General features: G+C 28.8%; 3 protein-coding genes across 5 annotated transcripts; 1 reads left to right on the top strand and 2 right to left on the bottom strand.

Annotated features, from left to right (window-relative positions):
- Window positions 1-5,331: 5,331 nt before the first annotated feature.
- On the bottom strand, window positions 5,332-7,037 carry LOC107927667 (transcriptional regulator SUPERMAN). 2 transcript variants are annotated; one of them, XM_016858777.2, is made up of 3 exons: window positions 6,054-7,037; window positions 5,683-5,893; window positions 5,332-5,607 (listed from the first exon to the last, which is right to left on the bottom strand). In XM_016858777.2, the coding sequence occupies exons 2-3, from the start codon at window positions 5,864-5,866 to the stop codon at window positions 5,351-5,353; spliced, it is 441 nt and encodes a 146-aa protein (XP_016714266.2). In that variant the 5' UTR covers window positions 5,867-5,893; window positions 6,054-7,037; the 3' UTR covers window positions 5,332-5,350. The 2 variants fall into 2 exon arrangements, with proteins under 2 accessions (XP_016714266.2, XP_040945218.1); XM_041089284.1 differs by lacking the exon at window positions 6,054-7,037 and having other exon boundaries at window positions 5,683-6,045.
- Window positions 7,038-10,055: 3,018 nt separating this feature from the next.
- On the bottom strand, window positions 10,056-16,735 carry LOC121203141 (cellulose synthase A catalytic subunit 7 [UDP-forming]). Of its 2 annotated transcripts, none has more exons than XM_041089278.1 (8): window positions 16,115-16,735; window positions 14,364-14,462; window positions 13,393-13,521; window positions 13,079-13,291; window positions 12,837-12,936; window positions 11,868-12,031; window positions 11,423-11,773; window positions 10,056-10,687 (listed from the first exon to the last, which is right to left on the bottom strand). In XM_041089278.1, the coding sequence occupies exons 1-8, from the start codon at window positions 16,700-16,702 to the stop codon at window positions 10,139-10,141; spliced, it is 2,193 nt and encodes a 730-aa protein (XP_040945212.1). In that variant the 5' UTR covers window positions 16,703-16,735; the 3' UTR covers window positions 10,056-10,138. The 2 variants fall into 2 exon arrangements, with proteins under 2 accessions (XP_040945212.1, XP_040945215.1); XM_041089281.1 differs by having other exon boundaries at window positions 14,364-14,435; window positions 16,115-16,724.
- Window positions 16,736-20,345: 3,610 nt separating this feature from the next.
- Window positions 20,346-21,174, top strand: LOC107944368 (uncharacterized). The gene is made up of 2 exons (XM_041089274.1): window positions 20,346-20,514; window positions 20,600-21,174. Exons 1-2 carry the CDS (start codon window positions 20,350-20,352, stop codon window positions 20,759-20,761), a joined length of 327 nt encoding a protein of 108 aa, XP_040945208.1. The 5' UTR covers window positions 20,346-20,349; the 3' UTR covers window positions 20,762-21,174.
- The last annotated feature ends 4,058 nt before the right edge of the window (window positions 21,175-25,232 follow it).

Here is a 25,232-nt window from a genome sequence, read left to right as displayed (position 1 = left end):
TTCTATTATGTGCTATTCCAAATATTTTGCATACTGTTTGCTATTGGATTATTTATATACATGATTCATTTTAACTTGTTTTAATATACTAATTATTTAAAATTGTATTATTATCCATTTTAAATTGTTTGTTATACGTTATGTGTACTAAATTATTTTGTTATATTATAGATTATATACTTCTGATATTTTTTACACATCATTTATATAGTTTATTTCCGATTATTTTTATACATTTTATTTTTTTTATTTTTTTAAAGAAAAAAATAATAACGGTTGTGTATATCATTCTTTTTAAAAAAGACTCCTTCTTATTTTAAACTTTTATCTATGTGTTTATATATATATTTTTTTTTTCAAAAGTTATTGACCTATCTATATTGTCTATTTTAAAATTGTTTTACATACTTTATTTTAAACCCTATTTATTTTAAAATGTTTTGTTATTATCATTTGCTTTATTTTTTTATACATCGTTTCATACTTTATATATATATACACATATTATCTACTTTTAAAAGTTCTGCATATGTATATATTATTCTTTCTTTCAAATGTTTTGTATATTGTTGATTTTAACTTTCTTTTGTTACATTATTTATTTTAAAATTCATTCAAGGTCACTTGAAATTCATCTGGCAATTGTTATTTTAGTTTGCTTTTAACTATTTAGTTATTTATTTTATTTTATTTCTTTAAATTGTATCATTTAATTCATTTGTTTTTGATTATTAATGATTAGTTTTTAAAGAGTGCATATTGTGAGATTATTGCTCTTGCATGTATGTTAATTTGCTCGCTCGTGTTCATATTATTGCTATTTGCTCGTAGAATATTTCATGCATGTATCATTGTTCCATGTCGCACCGTACTTTTATCTCATATCATCGCCCCATGAAACATGTCTCGTTACATTCATCCAATGAATTGTTTGTTTTTAATCCAAACGAATGACGTACTTTATTAAACATTATACTCGCTATACAAAAACAAAAATTTCAAAATAAGGCAATGTTTCGCGTTCTAGAACATCAAAGAATTGTGCCCTAACTTACGGGGTTTCGATTCTCTCATTGATTCTAAATAGCTAAATATCCTTTTGGTTTATAAAATACACGGAATCTCAATTAAAATTAAAGACGACCTTGTGCTCGGGGGTTCATAGTATTGTGTCCTAACTTACGGGATGTGATACTCCGATATCTCGAGATAAGGAAATATTTAACAATCATTTTGAGCTAATTCAAGAATTTTAAAATCGATATTAATAAAAAAGAATCGTATTTCAAATCCATTCCTAATTTTTTCATTTTTCGACATTAAGACACTAACTAATCAATTTGGTACCAATTTTTGAGCGTGTCGAGGGTGCTAATCCGTCCTCGCACGTAATCGACTCCCGAACTTGTTCTCTTGAATTTCGTAGACCAAAATGCCATTTTAGTAAACTAAAAATTGTTTTATTAAAACAAAGATGATCCGATCATACCAAATAAAGATCGGTGGCGACTCCCGTTTTAATTTTTGTTTTCAAACAAAGTCGATGCCCGTTTTTAAAAAATGGTTTCGACAACAGTCATTTTTTTATAGCATTTAAAATTTTGACAAAAAAATGAAATTATCATAAAGAAAGTTGATGTATTAAAGAAATTCTTAAAAAATCAATAATTTTAATATTTATTAATTATTATTAAATAAATTCATATAGGAAACTTTTTAACTGTAAAAGAAATCTATAGAATTGTGAAGTTATACTAAATAATAGTCTATATTCGAATAATTAAATTAAAAAATATTATTAAACAGCAACTCAAATCGAATGTTTCAGACTTGAATTATTTTTAAAATAAAGTTAATTAGTATGGGTAAGTTTTTAACATGCTAAATTAAAATATTGGAAATAAAAAGTGCCCCAACTATATCATATATATTAGATAGATAGTCTTTGTTTCCTTTTTACCAAATGCTTTTTCTTTCACTAAAATATGCTGTCTACGGCCTTCCCTTCCTTCCCTTTTGTATCTCTATATTCCTTTCACTATCCATGAGTGGGACCTCTTTGAATTTTGAAGTCTTACATATAATTTAGTGTAGATTGAGTTTTAACTCGATTGGTACGATGAATATTATTGTCTGTACAGGAGGATATATGTTTAAGTACGTTGAGGCACATTTTCCTTCTATTTCAGGGTTGAAAAAGGACTAAGAATAATTTTAGTCACTGTATCAAAAAGAGCAACTACGCCCCTATTGATATATCAAATTTATATCTTTATGAAATATTACACATCTTTTTATAGATTACATTCAGCTGATTAAATTCTACAATCTAACCATAAACCAACCATATCTTTATTATTAAATCCAATACTTTTTATAATCTAATTTTCATTACAAACAAATTTTTGTAATTTATGAACAAATTTATCAACATAAATGTTTGGTACTGTTGTAACATGTTACATAACATTTATCCCAACAAATGTTTTGCACTAAATTTACCATCAAACCTTCAATCACTCATCACCTCCCATATTATGTAACTTCTCATTTCAATTCCTCATTCCATCTCTTTTGTATCACTATCTTAAGGACTTCCAAAAACTTGCAACTTTTGTCTGAAAAAAAATCTTTTTTCGATTATTTCCTAGATATATTGTGATCATGAATCATTATTATAGTAGACAAAACTTTATGTTTAGCCTCTTTTCTTGAACTTTTGTTTTTTTCTCTTTTGGATGAGAAATTTTGCTCACTGTCGATATTTCACCTGCACATTTGCATGTAAAGAGTACTTTATCATTAAATTGCAAGCACCTATTCTCAGAAGAGTTGTGAAAGAGGGTGTACTGTTTTTAGATTTCATTTGCATCTACTTTTCATATAGACATAATAATTATATTTTTAATTATTTAATTGAATAAAGAAATCATTCAATTATAATCTTAAAAGTTACTGATGAAAAAAAATTAATTGTAACTTCTTTTAAGAATCCCATACCATAGATAAGGATATAAAAAATATAATATAATTTTTTATTCATGAATTTGGTTATTAAATTAATTTTGGTACCTATACTTTTTTTAATCTATTTTGGTACTTGAACTTAATTACGAATTCATTTTGGTCTTTAAACTTGAAAAATATAAAAGTTTGATGATATAGTACTCTGAAATTGTATCATATCATCACTTGAAAATTACAAAATTTATATAAATTTTTAGGTGATGATGTGGTACAATCATAGAGTGTCACATAAAGTGTTCTAATAATTGGACTAGTGATTGAATTGGTTAGATCACTGGTTCCTAATTCAATTGGTTTGATTGATTTAATTGCTAGACCAACAATAATTAAATAAATATTTAAAATTTCATAAAATTAAAAAAAGTATTAAACCAGTTCAACCTGTTCAACTACTGGTTTTTGTCTCAGGTTTCGATTTTTACCGGTTTTGAGCAGTTTCCAATTCAATCACTTCAACCCCTTTGTTTCGACTAGTATATTGGTCGATTATCGATTCAATCAGTTCGATCAGCCAATCCAATCATGCTTCAAGACCACAGGTCATGTCATCAAATCTAGAGGAAATGCAAGCCTAGGGATCAAAATAGATCTACTTGCCAAGTTCAAGTACCAAAGTGGACCTAATTACCAAGTTCAAGAACCAAAATTTATATTATCCAAAAAAAAAATTCTATGTTAGCACTTAAAACCAGGATTTAAACTCCATATAAATCCATCTCCTTTCCTAAATTTTAATGTGCCAAAAAAAAAAGGAGAAGAAAATGTACCCAAAAACATATAATAATAGTAAGTCAAAATTATATATTGGTAAAATTGGTGTTGTGAAGGTGTTGGCACCAAAGAAAAAATGTACTTAAATTATAGGCAAAATTTTAATGCACTTAAAAAATAAAAAAGAAATTAAAAAAAATTACCAAAAAATTGTAGAACAACTAGAAAAATCTAATTAAAGTAACTCAAAATTATAGTGGCAAAATTGGTGTTGTAATGGTGTTGGCATCAAAGGCCAATATTGTAACTCATCCCACCTCAAATTTATAATAATAAGAATAATAATAATAATAATAATAATAGTCTGAGTTTATGTATTTTTAATAGAGAATTTAGTTTTGTATTTTATTTATATGAATTTCATCATATACTTTTATGAATTCAAATTTATTGTAATATTATAAAGTTAAAATATAGTCTGAGTTTATGTATTTTTAATAGAGAATTTAGTTTTGTATTTTATTTATATGAATTTCATCATATACTTTTATGAATTCAAATTTATTGTAATATTATTATTTTTTGTTATACGATTATTAAGTGAATATTTTTTTTATTATTTCAAAATCTCCGATCAATAAATTTAATAGAAAAATTTTAACAGTATTAATAATTAAACTTCACTTTTTAAATTTGAAATAAAAAAAAAACTAAATTCTTGAAAATTAAACATCAAATAAACAAAAATTACATAAACTTCATTTTTTATCCTCAAAGAATTCAACCATAACCTCTAAATCTTACTTATAATGTGAGCCCTACAACTAAATAAATTTACCAAATCCAAAAACACACAATTATCTAGTTTTATTATTTTTATTTTTATAATTTTGTTGTTTCTTCTTTTTTCCTGCTTTTGTGTGTAATTATTTACCATTTACATTCAATTATTTTGCCAAATATCAAAAAAATATCTTCAAGATTTTTCCATGCAAGTAATCCACATATTTTCCTTGATTTATTCACTCCTAAAACATCTTATGAGGATTTGTCTTCTAAGTTGGTAAATTACATTAGGAAGAGGTATAAGTACAACTATATATATTAATTAACAATTACAATAATTAAATAGTATTTGAAAATCATTACTAATCACAAATCTAATATAAATTAGATTAGAATAACTATATGGATAAGACTAATACAGAGTCAGATTTAAGCCAAAAATAAATTTGAAAGAGTTTACACATAATTTAGAGGTTAAAATCTAAATACTCAAAATCTTATAATCTTAACCCAAAACCTAATTAAGAAGCTTTTAAAAGTGTTTTACTTAGTGTTTTAAACAAGCTGTTAAATGCATAGTTAACCTAACAAGAATTTTCTGCACACCAATAACATTAAGAAGTAAACAAATAAGAAAGAAATTATTAAAAACTGACAAAACTAATAAAGGGTGATGAAATGAAAAGAAAGTAACGTATAAGTTTGATACACACCAAAAGCACTCTTTTAACACATAATAAGGAATAAAGGGTAATGAAATGAAAAAGGAAATGGCAATATTCATACAAAATTAATAAAACCTTGAAGCATTCAATTTTTAATGTAATTAAGAGTATCCCAATCGAAGTTCCAAATCCAAATCTTCCTTGGAATCACTAACCACACCTATCTCTAAGTCTAAATCCAAGTCCAAACTCACATTATTTTTTTTCTTCTTCATGAACTTATTTTTACATCCATAATCTTTGAATTCTTTCACTCCAGACAATGGTTTTGCACCCTTCATGCTCGTTGAATCCGTGCTATCTACGACGGTTTCGTTAACTAGCCATTTCTTCATTTCACAAGGTAATGGAGAAGAAACTAAGGAAGAAGAAGAGGAATTAGGGTTAGGGTTAAAGTTAAGGTTAAGGTTAAGGTTCAGAAATGGTGACTGACCATGATGATCCATTGGAGGAGGTAATTGTCGTAGCCTGGCTTTATCTCTCCTGTGAACATTCATGTGACCACCCAGAGCTTGAGCTGATCTAAATCCTCTCTCGCAGAAGCTGCAAGTGTAAGATCTTGGCGGCCATGAAAACCCAGATAGATAATCTTCTTCAAAACCTTGATTCGTGGCCATGGATATTCTTCTGGTTTTGAATCAGACCTAGACAAGATAAAAAAAAAAGAAAAGAAAAAAGACAAGAATAATCTAGTTCACATCATGTCAATTTATATAAAGAATCAAAAGAACCCCATCTCTTAAAAAGTTGAGAGTAGAAGAAGGGAGATAGAGGAAATTAATTAAAAGTAACTGAGGGATATACCTGATATATATGGTGATGAAAGGGAGAAGAAATTGAAGTGATTAGATTTGCAAGAAACAGGCCATCAAAATTCTAAGCAAGAAGCTGAAAACCACCCTTGTTTGGTGACTACTTGCTATATATGTAGAACCTTGGCCTTCCAAGTTTTGCCTTTTTGCTAAATGAAGAAAAATATCTCCAACTATTTTCAAAAATGGTTTAAAAAGTACTGTTTTCCAAACAATTTTTACAATGAGAAATAGGACCTGGCCAGATGCCATTGGTCAAAACATCAGATGGTAAGAGGAAAAAGAAAAGGAAATTGTACTTGTTTCTTCCTCAAGCTTGATATCCCATGGCTAATTCTTATCTTCCGTAAGGAAAAAGGAAAAAAATGTTAAATTTTTTTAGTGGAATATAGATGGATTTTATTAAGAAATAAAATAATTGGAGAATACAAAAACCAAGGTAAAATATAAAGGTTCTTCACTTCCTATACAAAGAAATGAAAAAAAAAAACACTCCTAAAAAACTTTCAAGAACCAGAAAATGAAACCCAACAAAAATTAGTGTAAAAATCCATCGATCCAACGTGAAGGCTTTCGGAAACTAGTAAAAACACCGATAGTTTCAACATGCAGCTGTTTGAAGTGTTGAAGATCTGCAAGAATACTCCAAGTTTAAGTCACCTGTTCGTACTCCAAGGTTGACTACGAGGTTCTTCTTCAGTATTGGCCATAGTCTTGCATCAATCCATCTTCTACCAAAGGCTCGATTGTTGATCTCTCAAAGGTAGTAGTTTTGAGTTTCTTGATTACACTTGAGCAATCTCCCTCTAATATTATGCTTTGAAAACTCAGGTCAAAGGCTAAATGAAGTGCTGGATTATAAGCTAGACAAGTTAGTGTTTCAAAAAGAAACTATGAAAAGTTATTTCTTTCTTGTAAAAACATAGTTTTTGGGATTAGATTTGAGTTTTAAGAATTTGCCATTCAAATAAAATACCCCTTTCCTTCCATCACATTTTGACTTTTAATGCTTCTTATCTTTTCAAAATTATTTTGGATAAAAATTTTAAAAATACATTATAAAAAAATTTTTGGCTCAAAAAATGTTAATAGTTACATTTTTCTAGTGGAATAGAGAGTATAATATTCAAGCAATCATTTTAGGTAAGAGATTTGTGTGATATCAAAATTTGGGTTTAAATCTCTAAATTTTTTAAAATTATATAGATAGAATCACAATTATAAAGTGCAAATAACTAATATTTGAATGGTATTTTTTTAATTCAATAAAATATTAAATGCACAAGCATTAAATAATTAATCTTTAACTGTTGTTTTCTAAAAGGGTAAAGCAGTGAGAAATTCAACATATTCTCAGAAAAGTCAATTTAATTACCGATAATCTGGCTAAGACAATTCGTACAAGGAGACCAGACTCAAGACTATTTGAGGACCTTCTTTTGAGAGTCTAGTTTATTTATTTTGTATTATTCCTTCTTTCACAAAAATAAAAAGAAAAAATAGTAAGTTAAATTATGCTATTAGTAGCGAAAGTTGTGGATTTAATTCATATACTTTAATGTGATTATTTTTAGTTTTTGTACTTTTCAAATATTAAAAGTTCAATTCTCAACAAAAGGTAACTATTAAATTCATTGAGTTAAAATTTACTATTTCCAATATCTAATACGCCAAATATATTATGATAGGTGAGATGCTACGTCAGCTTATTATTTTCAAATGTTTCTTACTAAAAATCTAGTTAGTGTATTAATGGTTGTCATTTACATCAATGCTGAAATTTCAAAAGTATAGGGATCTAAAATGATCCAGTTAGAGAATATGAACTAAATTTACAACTGTATGTATAGTACAGGACTAGTAACTAAATTTAATAATTACTACTGTTTAGGTCAGGACTAAAATTGACCAATTCAAAAACTACAGTGACTCAAATTAAAATATAAAGACTAAATCCACAACTTTCACTAGGAACTAAAAGCATAATTTAACTTAAAAAGAAAAGTATATTAGTGTATGTCTTTTTTTAATTCAATAAATGTAATATGTTAATGCAAAAAAATGCTGAAGTTGTAAAAAAAAAATCATTAACCTGTATTTAAGGTAATACAAAATAAGGGATAAGTAACATTAAGTTTTTTTTATATTCTTTTTAATTTCATGTTTAGATTTTTTTTACTTAACATTAATTTTTGAATTTATAATTTTTTTTCAATTTCAATTTGTATAATGACATGATTGTACCGTATAATTATCAAATAATTTTTTATAAAAAATTATAATTTTTTGAGATTAGACGTGGGTTGCTTTCACCTACACCCTGTGTATCCAATGTTATTATAGCACAGGGCTGTTTAGTGTAGAAGTTACGATGGTAAACCATATATGAACCAAACGACAAGTACAGGCAACAGCAATAAATTATTTCAATGTCCAACTATCTGTTTATCAACGTCCCAAGTGCATGAATTGATTACCGAATCGATCCCAATGCATGAACCAAGCAATCTTATTATCAACAAAAGCCTTGAGCATTCATTAACTTTTGTAAAGTACTATCATGTAACAGTGAAGTGTTTTTGTTCCATAGCGTGGATGAGCTTGGTTATTAAATATGTCCATCATTCAGCATTAACGGCGATAAAGGTGTTGATGATACTGCTACATGACCAGAATCAATTCACAAACCGAGAAGATGTCAAGGTTTCTAGAAGAGTTGTTGAGAGGTGGAGTATTTTGGAAAAAAAATTTAAAATGTTGTTTGTTAAGTAGTCGACTATAATAATAGATATTATCTTCGTATTGGGATTTTGTCTCTTTCTTCCATTAAAAGCCTTAAAAGGATTCATGAAGGGAGAATACTTTGATTGATGATGATATGACTTCCAAAGCTCACTAGAAAAGTGTTAGTATAATTCGTAACATTAATTATGTAGTTTATATCCCTTAGGTTGATGGTCTGAGTCCCTCTCAGATAGGTAATTTACATAATTAATGTTACACGCTATATTGATTAAATACTTTTAATCATAAAATGTTTATTAAGTAATCAATATAGTAAATAATTAATTGGTTAAATAAGTATTTTAGTTTTTTTGTCAATATAATTCGGTAAAAATATTTTAGAAACTCTTGTATTAGGAGTCAGATTATATTTTGCCTATTTACTCAAAAAATAAACAAATTACTTCTTGTACATCAAATCAAATAGCTAACTAGTTCTTTTAATTAAAACTTTCATCTATTTCTATAGTTAAAAACTAGTTTGTTTGATTAAATAGCCAAACAGTTACATATAACATGCCACGTATACCTCATGTCAACGTACATGGGCCAAATTTTAATAGAAATAGATGAAATTTTTAATAGAATGATCAATTTACTTTTTAATCTAACGTACAAAGACTAATTTACTCATTCTTTTAATAGAGAGTATAAAATGTAATCAAACTTTTAATATAAAAGGCCTTCAAAATATTTTACTTAGATACATTCTAACTCTTCATAATACTTTACTTAGATACATTCTAACAATACAGAAGAGATGTCTCGTCTAAATGTTAGGTATAATTTTATTATATATATCATGTTGGAACATTGACCCGTTGACTTAATGTTGCAACATAAATTTTGATAGAAATTGTTTAAACGTAATTTTTGTCTAACCTATTTTTACAAAATAAGTTTTGTTAAAACGTATATATGTTTTGGTAAATTAAAATTTTTAATTTGTATGTTGTATTTATTATTTTGTAATTCGAAATAAACAACTTTAACATAAAAAGGAGACTTCTACGGTGACTTGAAAGAGCTTTGACTAAACAGTAACATCTGTGTAGGATCCATTAAGATGTATTCCATCTTATTGGAAAGTAATTTAGATAAGAAAAGCAGTATGGAATATGTTTATAAATTTCTCCCAAACAAATTTGATCACTAGAGCTGAAATTGCTTTAGAAGAACATAGATCAAAAGTAGCAGACGAAATTTTAAGTGTTTAAACAGCAGTTCTGATTGCAATCGCGTTAATCACGATCAATTAATATAAATATTCGAAAATTGCTCAGCTTGAGAATTCTAAGACTTGATAATTAGGGATCCAAAGCACAAAAATGAAGCCGAAATAGCAAGAGATAATAGGGTAACTGAAGTCGGAACCCGTCCTTTGTCCTTCCTAAAAATCATTCCATCGATCAAAGGATATTGCACCATTAGGACATAAAACGAGAGGAAAATTTGTCCGAACATCGCGTTGAAACTTCCGTCGACGATTGTTCTGGTGGCCCCGGCGGCGAAACAAATCATGTTCAAGGTAACCAACGTAATCAGTGGGGTAAGAACGACAGTCGATGCTTGGAAATTGAATAACCCATTTTGGTAGAATGTGATTTGTTCATCATCGGCAACTTTATTTGTTGGGACGAAATTAGCTTCTTTCAATCCTAAAAGCTTCAAAACAGCATTCAACATGCCGATGGTGTATGATATAATTGCCTTCATCATCCAAATCCTTTGTTCATTCCACCATGTTCTTATTGGATCGCCCGTTGATAGAACTTCCTCTAAATGTTTCAATTGTGACATTATGAAAATGTATGAAAACACCATAAACCATGAATTCGAAACCTGTTTGATTAAGAAAAAGAACTTTCAGAATAAATTGCATCATATGCCCACTGCTTTAATAAATGCAATATTTTAAGAAAGACATGTCAATTTTACTTGGACCTAGGGTCAAAGCTAGGAATTATGTGATGAGACCAAGATAACATTAAAAAAAATTGGGGTCAAAGTTAAAAAATTTTGTATTAAAATGACTTAAATTGAAGGCCAAAATTGCAATTGTTTCATTTACATAAAAGCTAAGAGGGATTAATTTGAACAATTTGCATTTGGGAGGCACTAAAATTATAAGTATAACATTCAACCAAGGGGTGAAGGCCTCAACCTACACAACCTTACTTAAACTTCAAAATCTAACCTTATCAATTTATAACTAAATCTAACTCAATCTAATTTTATCATAAAAAGCTAATAATTCGAACTTGAATTGATAGGAGCTCAAATTGACTCGAATTCAAAATTGATTCAAATCCAAAATATCCAAGAACTAATCTTAAATGACTCAAATAAAACAAAATGATCCAACCTCGTGCTGATAAGATCTAAAAAGTTCAAACTTCAAGTTCAAATGACTTGATGCAAAATAATTTAAACCCGAAACTAGTCTAAACATGAAATGATTTGAATTTACATGTTCACCCAATTAAAAACTCAAGAAAATGAATGAATATTTAAACACTTGAAAAAAAGTGGATTTGAAGACTTAACATTAAAATCATAGATGAAAATGAAACTCACCTTGGGGTATAGTGGAATGCCATGTAATAGGCAAAGTTGAGGAATAGTAGCTAAACACCAGATAGGAAAGAAGTAGAAGGGCTGCAATGAGAGGTAAACATAGCACATTCTTTGAAGCAAAGACATCCTTGATTTTAACCCATAAATTAGAGGAGAAAACCTTGAGAATGTAACTTGGAGAGCTCCACAGTTCCATCTTGAACCTTGTAATAATGTGTCATTCAACTTTGTTGTAGCTGTGCCTAGAAATGCTGGACTTGAGGGATTATAAAATATAGATTTCCACCCTTCACAGTGCAAATTAAACCCTGTAAAATAATCTTCTAGCAGCGACATATACAAGAACCCGACCTGTTTCGAAGGATAAGAAACATTTACGGCATATCAAGCTAGCATATATGATAATAATGGTTATATGTATATATTTGAATGTGAATATGCTTGCCTGCTTTCCCCACTGAGTTCCTTCCTCGTATTTGCAGGAGGCTAAAAATCTGGTTTCTTCAAGCAATCTGCTGGTGACATCTGTGTTGTACTTGGCCGATTTAAGCGATTTCACTAACTCGTTTGATGGACCGAGATATTGTTTTAACTGAGTGAAATCGGTATCTGCATTCAAAATGAAAAATAATGTAATTTACTAATTGCATCTATATTATTATATATTATACGAATCAACTCTATACCAATTCAATGGTAAAATTATTAAAATACTTTTATTTTAAAAGGTAATTAATATTATTATAATGACATTTTCATCTTTTTTTATAATATTCAAATAAAAGAACCGAAAAACATTATTTCGGAATCAAATATAAGACCAACAAATTCATATAAAAAAATATTGGTACTCCACTAATAATCATTTATTAATATATTTTTATAAATATATTTTTTAATATAAAATATTTTGTTCACTCACATTATGGGTGTGATAAATTCTAGTAATTTATTATACAACTTAATGTTAATCTTTATATTTTAGTCGTTTATGCGAACCACTTAAAAGAAGTGATTGAAACTCTAGTACCTTATCATTCAGGTCTTGACAATAACATCATCTCCCTTTTAATTTATATTACTTGTATTAATAAAAAAGAAGAAGGATAAAGTAACATTTTGTCCATGAAACATGACAATTTTTCAGTTTGGTCCTTGAATATTTGATTTTTTTCACATTAATCCTAAGACTTGATTTTTTTTTCAATTTGATCCTTAAATTTGGATTTTATTAAGGTGTGATGATATGATACATTGATTTTGTGCCGCATTATCACTAAAAAATATTATCAAGTTCTGGTACTAATGTTGACAGAAAAATTTAGGGATCAAGATAGGAATGATTACCAAGTTCAAGGACTAAATGTTGTTTTGTCCAAAAAAAAAATCATTCATTTACTAATTGTATGGTTACCTTCTTGTACTATATCTCTATATAATGCCTTTCGTTTCATATAAAAACCACTTCCAGATAACATTGGTCCCTGCAATCCATCCATACCAGGCCACTTCACCTAAAATTCAGAACCCAAAAACTGCTATTAAAACCCAAAATGAAAAACATCAGTTAATAACATCAAATATATGAAAAAGATTGAGCCTAATACATGAAAGTATACAATGATATAATATAGTTTTGAGTGCATATTTACGTACCAAGAATGTTGATCTTAATTGACCATCATAGATATCCATCTTACTGAGATTGTGAAACTTTTGAGGGAACTGAACGAAAGCTAGATTGGAATTGATTTTAGGATCTATATGGAAACACATTGCTTGTTTAGCAGATGTCGGGTCATTGCATCGCATGTCGCAGTCTAGAACCAATATGTAAGGGGAGTTGCTTATCATGTTGGAGACCCTGAACTGCCATGAAAAAGGAACAAAAAAAACAAAAGACTCAAAATTTTGAAGCTGAGAATCAATTAGGGAAATTTAATGCATTAAGGAAATTAAGGAGAAATTACAAGAACATTGAGTGCTCCAGCTTTGAAATGGTGATGATATGAAGGGTTTTTCTCACGAGAAACGTAGACGAGACGTGGCATCTTGACTTGGTTTGTGCCGTTTGCATTATGGGATTCATCTTGCATCACCTGAAAAGAAAACATTATCTCAGGGTGTCACTCATTACTCTTGAACAGAATCCAAGCTAATGGACCAATTTGAAAAAAAATTGACAAGTTTCAGGACTAATGTGGACAAAAATATTTAGGGACCAAATTGAAAAAATTTTCCAAATTCAGGGACTAAATAAAATCAAAACAGTGTTAAGACCTAAGGGCTGTCCTTTGGGTCTAAATTTGTCAATTGAAATCTTTTGGGGCCTTTAGTTGCTATGACTAATATAGGTCCCTTGGGCTTAGCAGCTTTTGGTCCAGTAATCAGATTGTGAGTTACAATAAATGTCTCAAATTTCATAAAAATTATTTATTAATATATTAAAATACATATAAAAATAAAATATTCTAAATAAGATTAGAATAAAACAATGTATATGAAAAATATTTTTTTTTTGAAAAATTTTAATATTCAAATCTAATTGTCTCTATAGATTCAATTTAATTACATTTTTAGTGACTTTAAAATTATTTAGAACAAATGTAAAGCCGAATTTTTATCTTTACTTTAGACCCATTCTTTTAATAATCTTACTATAGGTTTTACTCATATCTGTCTTTTTTGACACAATTCGTAGAATTGCCTATATTTCCTCCCAACTCATAAATAGAAAGAGAATACGTTTCAGTATACTTGAACCCACATCCTCTTACATTGACAATAATACTCATGCCAGTCGAATTAAGATTTAATACACATTTATACACATATTAAATTGTGGGTAGAAAGTTATTAGAAGTAATTTTAAATATCAAGTTGACAATAAAATAAGCAGAGTATGTCCGCCAACAAATAGGAAATTTATAAAGAGAAGTACCTCAACATGTGCAGGATGATTTTTAGTATTGAATTCCTCAAGCATCTTACCATTGCTTTCTGCTTCTTGCACCTGCTTTTCCATCAATTTGTATTTTAGCTGCACATTTTTCAGCACAAATCTTGGTGATTGTTAATTTCTATAATTAAATGGTACATAAAAAAGATTCCACTGCTGGGCTTACATAAAATAAGAGAAATGTACTGTTTGTTTATTGACATTCAAATTTTTAATTACGTTTAAACCAAAATATTAAGGTTATACATTTTTTAATATATAAAATAAATGCCTTGATTATTTTAGCATTATCAAGTCTCTACACAATACATATATATATATGAATATATTATTTCTTTAGTTTGTGTAATCTAAAAATTACTTTCCTTCTAAAGAAATATTTCCTTAGTAAATAAATTATAATTAAGAAAATTATTTGGTAGAATTTTAAATAAAACTAGAATAAATGTCTATTTATTATTTTTATATAAAATCTAAAAAAATCAATTTAAACTCATAAAATTAAATATATGACAAAACTTGAACTTAGAGGTGTGCATGGGCTGGGTTGAGTTTGAGCTGGGTTTCACTAAAAATTTAGGCTCGTTTCTTAGGCCCAGGCCTGACTCGAAAAATGAGTCTAAATTTTTTTCAAGCCCGACCCAGATAAACATGCTAAAACCCGAGCCTAACCCTGCCCGCCTATATTAATTTTTATATTATTTTTATATAAATTTAGAATATATATAATACAATAAAAATACTAAAAATATTAAAATAAATATTTCTCAACTAATTGAAAATAAATTTTTAAAAATATATATACTAAAATAATATTAAGATAGATGCAACATAACAAGCAAATGTCTCTAAAATAATAACAAAATTAACAAATGTTTTTAATATAATAACAAAATTAACAATAAAATAAGTTTTACAATATCCAAACAATAACAACAAAATATTAGCAACATAATAGTAAAATAGTAGAAAAATAGAGAGAAAATAACAAGGAAATATTATTAAAAAAATCAACTTTTCTTGTCCTTTAGTTAATTCGGGCCGGGCCAGGACAAAAAAGTCTTACCCGAGGCTCGATCCGTTTTTAAACTGGCCTTATTTTTTTGTCTAAGTCTATTTTTCGGACCTATATTTTTGCCCAAACCCTCTCAAATTTCAGGCGGACCTTTGGGTCTGCCTGATAGCCCGACCCATGATCAAATCTACTTGAACATAAGATATCATGATTTTTAAAATCTTATCTTCATTATTTCAACCAAAACCTCATTTATTTTTCATATATATATTTTTTACATAAAATTTTCTCACCCACGTCATGCAACAAAAAAAGGATATAAATACATACCAAGATTTTTAATGTGCTTGAAAATTTTTTTTATAATAAATTTATAAAAAAATGATATAAAATTTAAATGTAATATTATTTGAAATGATAAAATTGGGGTGACGAAATTATACTATTTTGAGTTTAAATTTTATCATGCATATATATTATATAAAAAATATAGAAAAAAAACAAAAATAATCTATTGTTTTGTAAATTTAATGGATTTTTGGTAATTTGATAAAAAAGTTCAAACTCAATTGATGGGTTATAGATGAAAGTAAGTATAGATACAATATAATAATAAAAACTAGTTCAAATAGATGAATTTAAAATTAATTTTACTATCATCTAGTCCTAAATTATTTTTGGGAAAAAGAACAAAAAAACAAAAGAAGTTGATTCAAACCTTGATTTTCTCCTTTTCTGCTTCGTAACCTTGTCCCAAAAATTCATCATCAAACCTCGAAAAATAAAGCTTGGGGCATCTGGTTTTTATCCCAAACCTCGTACAAAATGGAACCCAATACCTACTAAATTCCCAAGCCTCTTTCATTGCATACAAAGTTAAACCACAACCTCCATCATCCGAAACATAAACCGATAGCTTCTCCGCCGGGTAATCCATCGCCATTGCCGACAAAACCGTGTTCATCACCTCCAATGGCGGCTCCGTCTCCGGGTCTGCGGTGCATATGAACACATCGATTGCCGGTAGTTCATCATCGTTTTTGTCTTGCAGTAACCTTTCGGGGAACGTTTGGCGAGTGAAGGGTCGCCATAGAAAAGCTTGGCTGAGCAGCCAAAGTACAGAGAGAATTAGCTCGGAGGTGAAGGCTAGAAGGAGAGGGAGGGAAGGTGTTGAATGGAAGAAAGAAGACAGTCTGTAGAAAATCAGGGAAGTTATGGCTATGGAATGGAGGAGGGCGTAAGAGCGGTTGATAATGGCGGATTTTTTGTTGGGGTTGCAGAGATTGTAGGGCGGAGGAGCCTCCATCTGCGCTGGTTAGACTTTAGTATTGCTGGTGTTCGCACAATTAAGTTTCACTCATCAACTTCAGTATATATAACAGCACATGACGTAAACGCTGCTACGTGTCACGTTTCCTGCAGCTGGTCATATGTAATAGAAGTATCCTGTAGTGAGTGAATATACTAGAATTTATATTATATTTTGTTTCCTCTACTTGGACGATGGATAAAATAATATTTATAATTTCAATTAAAAAGTAAATTGTTTTTATGCGTTCAAAATTTTATTTCTTTGTATTATTAAAAATTAAAGTAGTTGATAAAATAATTAAATAGTGATACGTAACGTGTCATATATATTTTATGCTGATGTACAAAGACATTTCTACTAGTGAAAATGGACCAAAGTTTTAACAATAGAACTAGTTTGCTCTTTAATCTAATATACAATAATTAATTTATTCATTTTTTAAGTAGAGGAAACAATATGCAATCTAACTCTTAGCATATGGACATCCATGATACTTTCACCATGGTTCATAAAATAATGATCTAGAATATAAATAATAAAGAATTCAATTATTACACACTCAGATTGAAAAAATACATAAAAAATATACTTAGAAAGAAATTGTTAAAATAATAAAGCTTTGATTGAAATGATATCATTAATCTTTAGAGACCAAGGTGTTTTATAAGTTCAAGCCTCATTTAGTTTTTGTGTGTATTTTTTATAAATTTATTCTAAGTTTAAATTAATTTTTATAGATTGTATATGTTAGATTCAAAAATATTAAGAGGGGAGTGAATTTATATTAATTTAATATTAAAGTGATTAAGTTTAATCATAATTAAATTCTCTAAACTCTCCCTATATAAAGAGAGTATTGGGTCATTCACTACAGGAAAATAGGGCTTTAGCGGCGTTTTATCAAAAAACGCCGCAAAAATTATAAAACACGGAGCAATAAAACGCCGCTAAAAACAGAGCATTAGCGGCGCTTTTGGAAATAACGCCGCTAAAAACTAGAGCATTAGCGGCACTTTTGGAAAAATGCCGCTAAAAACCAGAGCATTAGCGGCGCTTTCGATAAAACGCCGTTAAAAGTCATATAATCCCTAAAACCCTAAACCCTCAAAAAATAATAAACACTAATCTATAACCCCTAAAACACTAAACCTCTAAATCCTAAAAACCCCTAAACACTAAACTATAACCCCTAAAACCCTAAACTCCAAAAAACATCATATGGATGTTGATGTGTATATACATAAATATTAATGTAAAAGCTTATGTTCATAATAAATTATGGAATTAAAACTGAATGGGGTTTGAAACGATATCACATACAATTAAAGAATTTCAATTTGAAAAAGTGTAGCTTAAAACTGAATGGGGTTTGAAAGGGAAGAAAAAGGTCTAAACCTTTGAAACATGAACTACAATTGAACAACACTGGTGTGTTGGCATACAAATTAGACGACATGTTTGATGGTATTGGGATGTCACCCAACTGTTGATTGAGTCTTAGCAATTAACATTCAACGCCAATTGTGAATTGTGAATTTATTTAAATTTTCATTTATGGATGTAATTTAATTATGATTTTAGGGTTGTTTTAGCAAAATTAATAACTAATATTATTATCTAAACATGAATTATCATCAAATTAACTCTAAAACTCGAATTAAATACTAAAAAATATCAAACTCGGGTACCAAATTATACATTAAACTAAAAGAAAATATAAATTATTATTTTGGTTTTTATCTTTTCAAATAAGTAAAAAGGAAATTAATAGCTTCGACTTCAGTACTATATTCAAATTGAGCAAAAGTGACAAAAAAAAGTCAACATTTTTTTATAAAATCTAACACTAAAAAACAAAAATTTAAATTAGTATTTTAGGCTTTGTCTACAGAGGAAATTCATATAATCAGCATTACATCATCAAATAAATTTTACTAATTCAATAAATTAGTATTTTAAGTTTTGTCTAAAAAGGAAATTCATATATTCAAACATTTTTTTTATTCAATGAAAAACTCAGCAAAAAGTAAACAATAGTGGCGTTTTTATATGAAAACGCCGCAAAAAATATTTTCCTTCAAACATCACGCGTTTTATCCCCAAAATTTTCCCCCGTTAAACCCTTAATTTTCCCCCGTTGGTGCCTCTTATTCTTTCTTCCATTTCAGGTGCCTTAAGAATCGCTCCCTCCCTCCTACCACACCCACTCACTCTCCCCTACTATGCTGTTCGTCTCTCTAATTACAGCCATTTAATAAAAATTTTAGTCTTTTTTTATAAAAATCCAATTTATAAAAATAGTAATAATAAATATTTTATAAAATCATTTGACTAATAATTTTCACCAGACAAAACAAGGGATTTTAAGCAAAATAAATAAAATGATTTTTTGTGGCGTTTTTTTGAAAAACGCCGCAAAAGATAAGCAATAGTGGCGTTTTTCATAAAAACGCCACAAAAAATCATTTTACTTCGAACAAAACTACGCCGTTTTACTCTACTAAAAACCTATTTTGTTTCTCCTAAACCACAACCCCGAAATCCCTTATTAATTTTATCCTCAAATTTTACCCATTGGAACGTCTAAAATTTCCCCCTAAAATCTCCCCCTAAAATCGGTATCCCCAAAACATATCTAATTTTTCCCCCAAATCGAAATCCCCAAATCAAAATCCTTCCACCATTTTCGTGTCGCCATACTGATCCCTAATCCTCAGCATCTCTCTCACTGCATTTCTTGCTTCTCTAAATCTCCATCCCTTTGATTTTCGCCGAAATCTAGTAAGTCTAAGTTCAAATCTTGTATGGGTAAGCTAATCTTTTTCCTTTTTTGGGTATTTGTGGGAGATTTATCTTCAATACATTCAAACTGTGACCTTTTTATTTAATCTATTTCTGTTATGGATATTGCATTTTCTCCTCATTTTGTAATCTTTTACCTTTGGTTTTTGTTATCTGTTCTCTTCTCAGATAGTTTCATGATTGCAGATTTTAAGAAATTTAAAGGATGCTTTCTGGCCATTTCAACGTGGTACTGTTGATAGTTTATTCTTAAAGGCAGCAAATGCTGCTAACTGTATAGATAAATTTAATGGCTTTGAAGATAGGTATTTTATCTATATTTCAATTCAATCTGTATTTAGATGTTATTTTGGTGTTCTAGGTTATGATTTCACATTTATTTCATGCAGTGGGTATCGGCTTGCATCTGCAAAGGCTGCTCAACATAGGCTAGATCGGGGTGTTTGGGCCAGTGTTCATTTTGGGGATATGAGGCGTGCTTTATCTGGTATGATTAGATGGTGTTGCATGAGTAAATACTTTTTTTATTTTAGGTATCACATATCAAGATGATTAAATGTAAAGATAATTGAAACTTATTATTGTGCGTTCCTTCTCTCGTTCTCATTCCTTGCAACAGAAAGGGTTCAGAAAATTATTTGCACTATTTCTAGTTTTAGCATTCGATCTTTCTTCCTTTTCTTGTCAATTCAAAGCTTTTGGTTTCAGCTATTAAGTTCATTATCCTTTTTCTTCGCTTTTGAATTTCCTTTCTCAAACCTGCTTTAGGTAAAATTTCGTCTTTTTTTTGCTCATGAAGTTGTATGGCTCAATGCATTTCTGATGTAATGTCAAGGTTTATGTACTTCTATTATGATGAAATTGTTACCATATTTCCAGCATGTGAACGCTTTATTCTTCTAAGAACCAATCCGAAGAAAATGAGAGATTATAGCATTCTCCTCTATCATTGTGGATTGTACGAGCAGGCTCTGAAATTTCTCAAATTGTATCAAGACATGAAGGTAAGTTTCATGGTACACCTTAATATGCAACTTCGAACTCTGTTTTGAAGAATTGGGACAAACATGTTTAGTGAACTATTTTCAGAGTTCTTCCGCACAAAATCCGTCAACAGATCCAGTTAGCAACCCAGAAGAAGATGCTGTGAAGAAATTGATTGTACGTCTCAATCTCATTGCAATGGAGGAAGGTTGGACCCGGCCATGGTATGTCAGAAATTATCTTGGCAATAACTCTGAGCCATGGTAAGAGCTTCATACATTTTCCTGTGGCGTTTTAAATTTCAACATTACCTTCTCCGAGTTGGATGGTCAACTTAAGAGTGAATTTACAGCAAATGAGTTCACATGTCCCTTAACTGTGCAATTTAGGATCATAACACGAACCTGCACGTAGCATAAGACGGATTGATCCGCACTTAGGATTCGACCTAGGCATATTGCAAAATGATGAAATAAGGTAATAGATAATTGCATTTGGCCTTGGGTTCTAACATATGGTTAATTTAGTATACGAGTTTTTTAGGCTGCCTTAGTAGTATTATCTTATCCATGTACAGCAACAAAGATTTTGTTTTGGCTTACCTTAAATGGTTGTAAATGATTGTTATTTGGACCTGTTGTGTATTTAACAGTGTATGAAAATAGAAAATATGAATACACCACAAGCTATTAATATCAAACCTATACAGTAACCACTATCAAAAAAATTGAATAATAAGGCTGCTGATTTCACGGCAAATATGAGCAGAACAGCTCCCTTGGGTCTGATTGTGTTTGTTGAGCCGTAGAGTCGATTTTTCTCCATTATATTAATTGGAGTTCCTATTTAGACTTTCTGGCTGGATTACTGTTTTCTTTTATAATAAAAATATTTTACTTAAAAAGGAAAATTGTTTTATAAGCTGTGGAATTTTTTAACTTCATTAGAGAGTTGACAAACATCTACAAAATTTTGTTTATGGACATGATCACTCATTTATCGTTTTCCAGCTTTGGTCATAGTTGATGAGATTGACATGTTTGATAGAGCAGAGGTATCAAATTTCCATCTAGATCTTTATTCTTTCACTTTGTTTTTGAATGATATTTTTGAAACAGTTAAAGCTACGCTGGTATGGTTCGAAATCCGTGTTGTTGCTGTAGAATACAAGGCCTTATTCAGAGGTAATTCCTTTTAGAGTAGTATTATATTTGTTTGCATGTCCTTGTTGTGTGGTTGTCTATGTTTTGTTCAATGCTGCCAACCAGATTTAGTATTGTTAGATATGGCACATAAGAGTATTAGTTTCAAGGTTGTATCTTTGGCTTGGAGAGAAATGATAAGTTTGATGTGCATCCCCTGAACAAGTATGTTGTTCAGGAGAATTAATAGCTGAGTGATATCTTTCATGTGTATTTGGATGTGATTAAATGATTAGAGAAATCATTTTTTTATACAGTATCAAAAACCCTTGACAACATAACCACTATCATTTTGATGTTTAAATTACATTTTAAGCTATTAATATGCTTAAATTACATTTTGATGTTTTTAAAATTAGCTAATAATTTATGAAACGTGTCAATTTTAAATTAAATTAATTTAATTTAATTTAACTAATAAAAATAAAATTTAATAAAATTAAGTTTTCATTGTTTTACTCTCTCTCTCCGCATGATGATCCTTTTTTTTGATGCATTTTTTAACTGTTAGATAATTTTTATTTGTAATTCTTTTACCTATTTTTACTCATTTTTTTCAAGTATTTGAATTTAATGTGTTATCCAATTTTTTTTGTTATAGATGTTTATCTAATATTAATTATCTTATACAAAGTATATAGAAAAGAATAAAAAATTTTATTTTTAAAAAAAATTAATAAATGAATTTTGAATTTGGATGAAAAATGAGTCGAAATTGAGATTTAAAAACAAAAAAAAGCTTGCCGAAGTTTAGGTTTTGTTATTGAAAAGTAGGTTTGGATGAACTTGAATTTTCTATAGCTAAGTTGTTGGGTGGAGAAAAAAAAGAAATGTATATATTTATAAGTTTTTTTTTAGAAAGAAGTTTAAGGAAATAAAAATTATTTTTTTAGTTAAATATTATCATCTATCACAAAATGATTAGATAAGTGAATTTTTTTAACAGATTGGGTAATTTGAGTAACATAATGTAGTTTATATGTTACTTTGAGTAATGAAGTTTAGCTTAGGTATCAATTATGACCAAAAAAAATTTCAGTTATTTTTTTGTGGTTTAAGCCAAAGGATTTCAATTTTCATTTTAATAAAAAAATTTCCAATTTCCAAATTACAAAATAAAAGTAAAATTTTATTAATAAGAGTTAGTGTATTTGCTTTTTGATTGGTCCTATACAGTAAGTTGACTTTCTAACTCTTAGGTGTAGCGACGTAAAAATTTTGGTTTGGGGTCGCTAATTGTGGTGATCCAGTGAGAAAGTTTGGAAACTGAAGTTCGATTTTAAAATAAAGAGGGAGTCGCCACCGGTCCTTTTTACTAGGTGTGATCGGACACCTACAAAATTCTCTTTTCAGAAGAAAAATTTATTTTTAAACTTTTCTAAAAAAGAGGCAATTTTAGGTCCACGTAAAAATCCAGAGAAAATTAGGGTTCGGGAGTCGGTTACGCGCGAGGAAGGTATTAGCACCCTCGCGACGCCCAAAATTGGTATCTCGTAAAACGCGCGTTGTCTTAATTTTCAAAATACAAGTTCAATTTAATATTTAATTGTGATCCGATCAAAACAAAAAAAAATTTCAAGTTTCGTTTTTTTTTTTAAGAAGGACATACCGTTTTAACACGAGTCGATTGATATTCACCCAACATAGCGATCAAATCGACGACTTAATATTAAACCGGCATATTGCCTTACTTATTGAAATTAAAATATGAGTAAACATTATTTAAAATAAGAATTCATAAATAATACAAAACAACGATGCAACTAATAATAAAATGTTAAAGCTGATAATCTTAGAATGACTATATTAATATTTACAAGACAATAAAAATAATGTATTACCAATGTAATAGAAAAATAACATATTCATGATGACAATAGAAAATAACATTACGTACATAAAATACATATATATGTACATATAATATAATTATATATAAAAAGTACATACATCATATAGTATTAAGAATAAACACGACATATATGGTATTTAAAAAACATAGTATCAAAACATGACATAATATATACATGATATGATATTTAAAAGAATTGTATAAATATAATGGTATCCAAGAATATACAAATAATATGGTATTAAAGGTATATACATAGTATATAAAAGAAAATATGTATGTGGAAATGTATAAGAAATATATATATAACTAGTAATATTAAAGATATATACATAACATATATAGAACGTATACAATACGTACATACCTTAGAAATGATAATAAAACTATTTTGCACACTACACAAATACATACATACATATATAAATATATATATAAATAATAGTATTAGAAATATACCATATAATATTAGATATATATATAATAGTATAAAAAAAATATAACTAATAATATTAAAATATATAATATATATAAAATATAATATTAAAAACTTATATACATCACGTATGTGAAGAATACATATAATATTAAAACATTTACATGATATATACATATTAGAAATAAATAGCAACTAATAATAGTAATATTAGAAATATAATGAAGTATAAAAAACGAATATAATATAATAGTAATATTAAAATAAAGTAATTAAAATAGTACTATATATAAATGTATGAATATATACATATATAATATACTTATGTTAATATTAATAATAATGCTAAAACTAGAAATAATAATCATTAGTAGTAATAATACTTTAAAAATAATTAATATATTAATAAAAATAATAGTAATAATATGTAAAAAAATAAAAATAAACGAAAAAGGACTAAATCGGCCTAAGAACAGAATTTCGGGGCGAATTTAAAAAGAAATAAAGAAATAAAGAACCAAAATGAACACGCGTGAAAACAATGGGGACCAAAAGCGCAATATTCTCTATTACCCAAAACGCAGCGCAGCACGGAAGGATTAAATTGATGAACGGGCAAAACTCTGGGGCCAAATTAAAATATTAAAAACCTGATTGTAAAATCATAAAAAAGCGGAGGGGCTGAAAGCGCAATTAGCCCCTCCACTTAAAAAACACGCGGATCCTGAGTGGGTATGGTCGGGTCGACCCGATCCAGCGGCCTAAACGGCTCCGTTTCGTTTAGTAAAGGGGGGGACCAAACGGTGCGTTTTGGTCCCCTATATAAGTTAAAAACTTTGTAAAAATTTCATTTGGCAACAGCAGATAGAAAAAAAAGAAAGAGAAAGGAGAAAAGAGAGAAGGGAGGAAGGAGAGGGGGGAAAAGGGGAGAGCTCCGGCCACGGGCCGGTCACCGGACGGCCATCGGAGCCTCGCCGGCGCCGGCGCCGGCCACCGTGCACGGTGGCCGGAGAGGTAAAAAAAACTCAAATTTTTTTTATTTATATTTACTATGTATGTTTACGTAAACCAGTAGATTCAAAGAAAAATGAATAAAAGTAAAATAACAAAAATGAAATAAAATAATATCACCTTAAATTTTGGATTTTCGGCTTTTGATTTCTCTGATTCGTGTTATACTTGTGTTCTTAGTGTATGTATTTTGAAACTGTTCTTTGTATTGATGACAAAAAATCTCCCCTTTACAAA

This window comes from Gossypium hirsutum, chromosome A02 (assembly GCF_007990345.1).
Source record: "Gossypium hirsutum isolate 1008001.06 chromosome A02, Gossypium_hirsutum_v2.1, whole genome shotgun sequence".
Taxonomy (NCBI): domain Eukaryota; kingdom Viridiplantae; phylum Streptophyta; class Magnoliopsida; order Malvales; family Malvaceae; genus Gossypium; species Gossypium hirsutum.
This window is presented reverse-complemented; position numbering and strand designations above follow the sequence as displayed.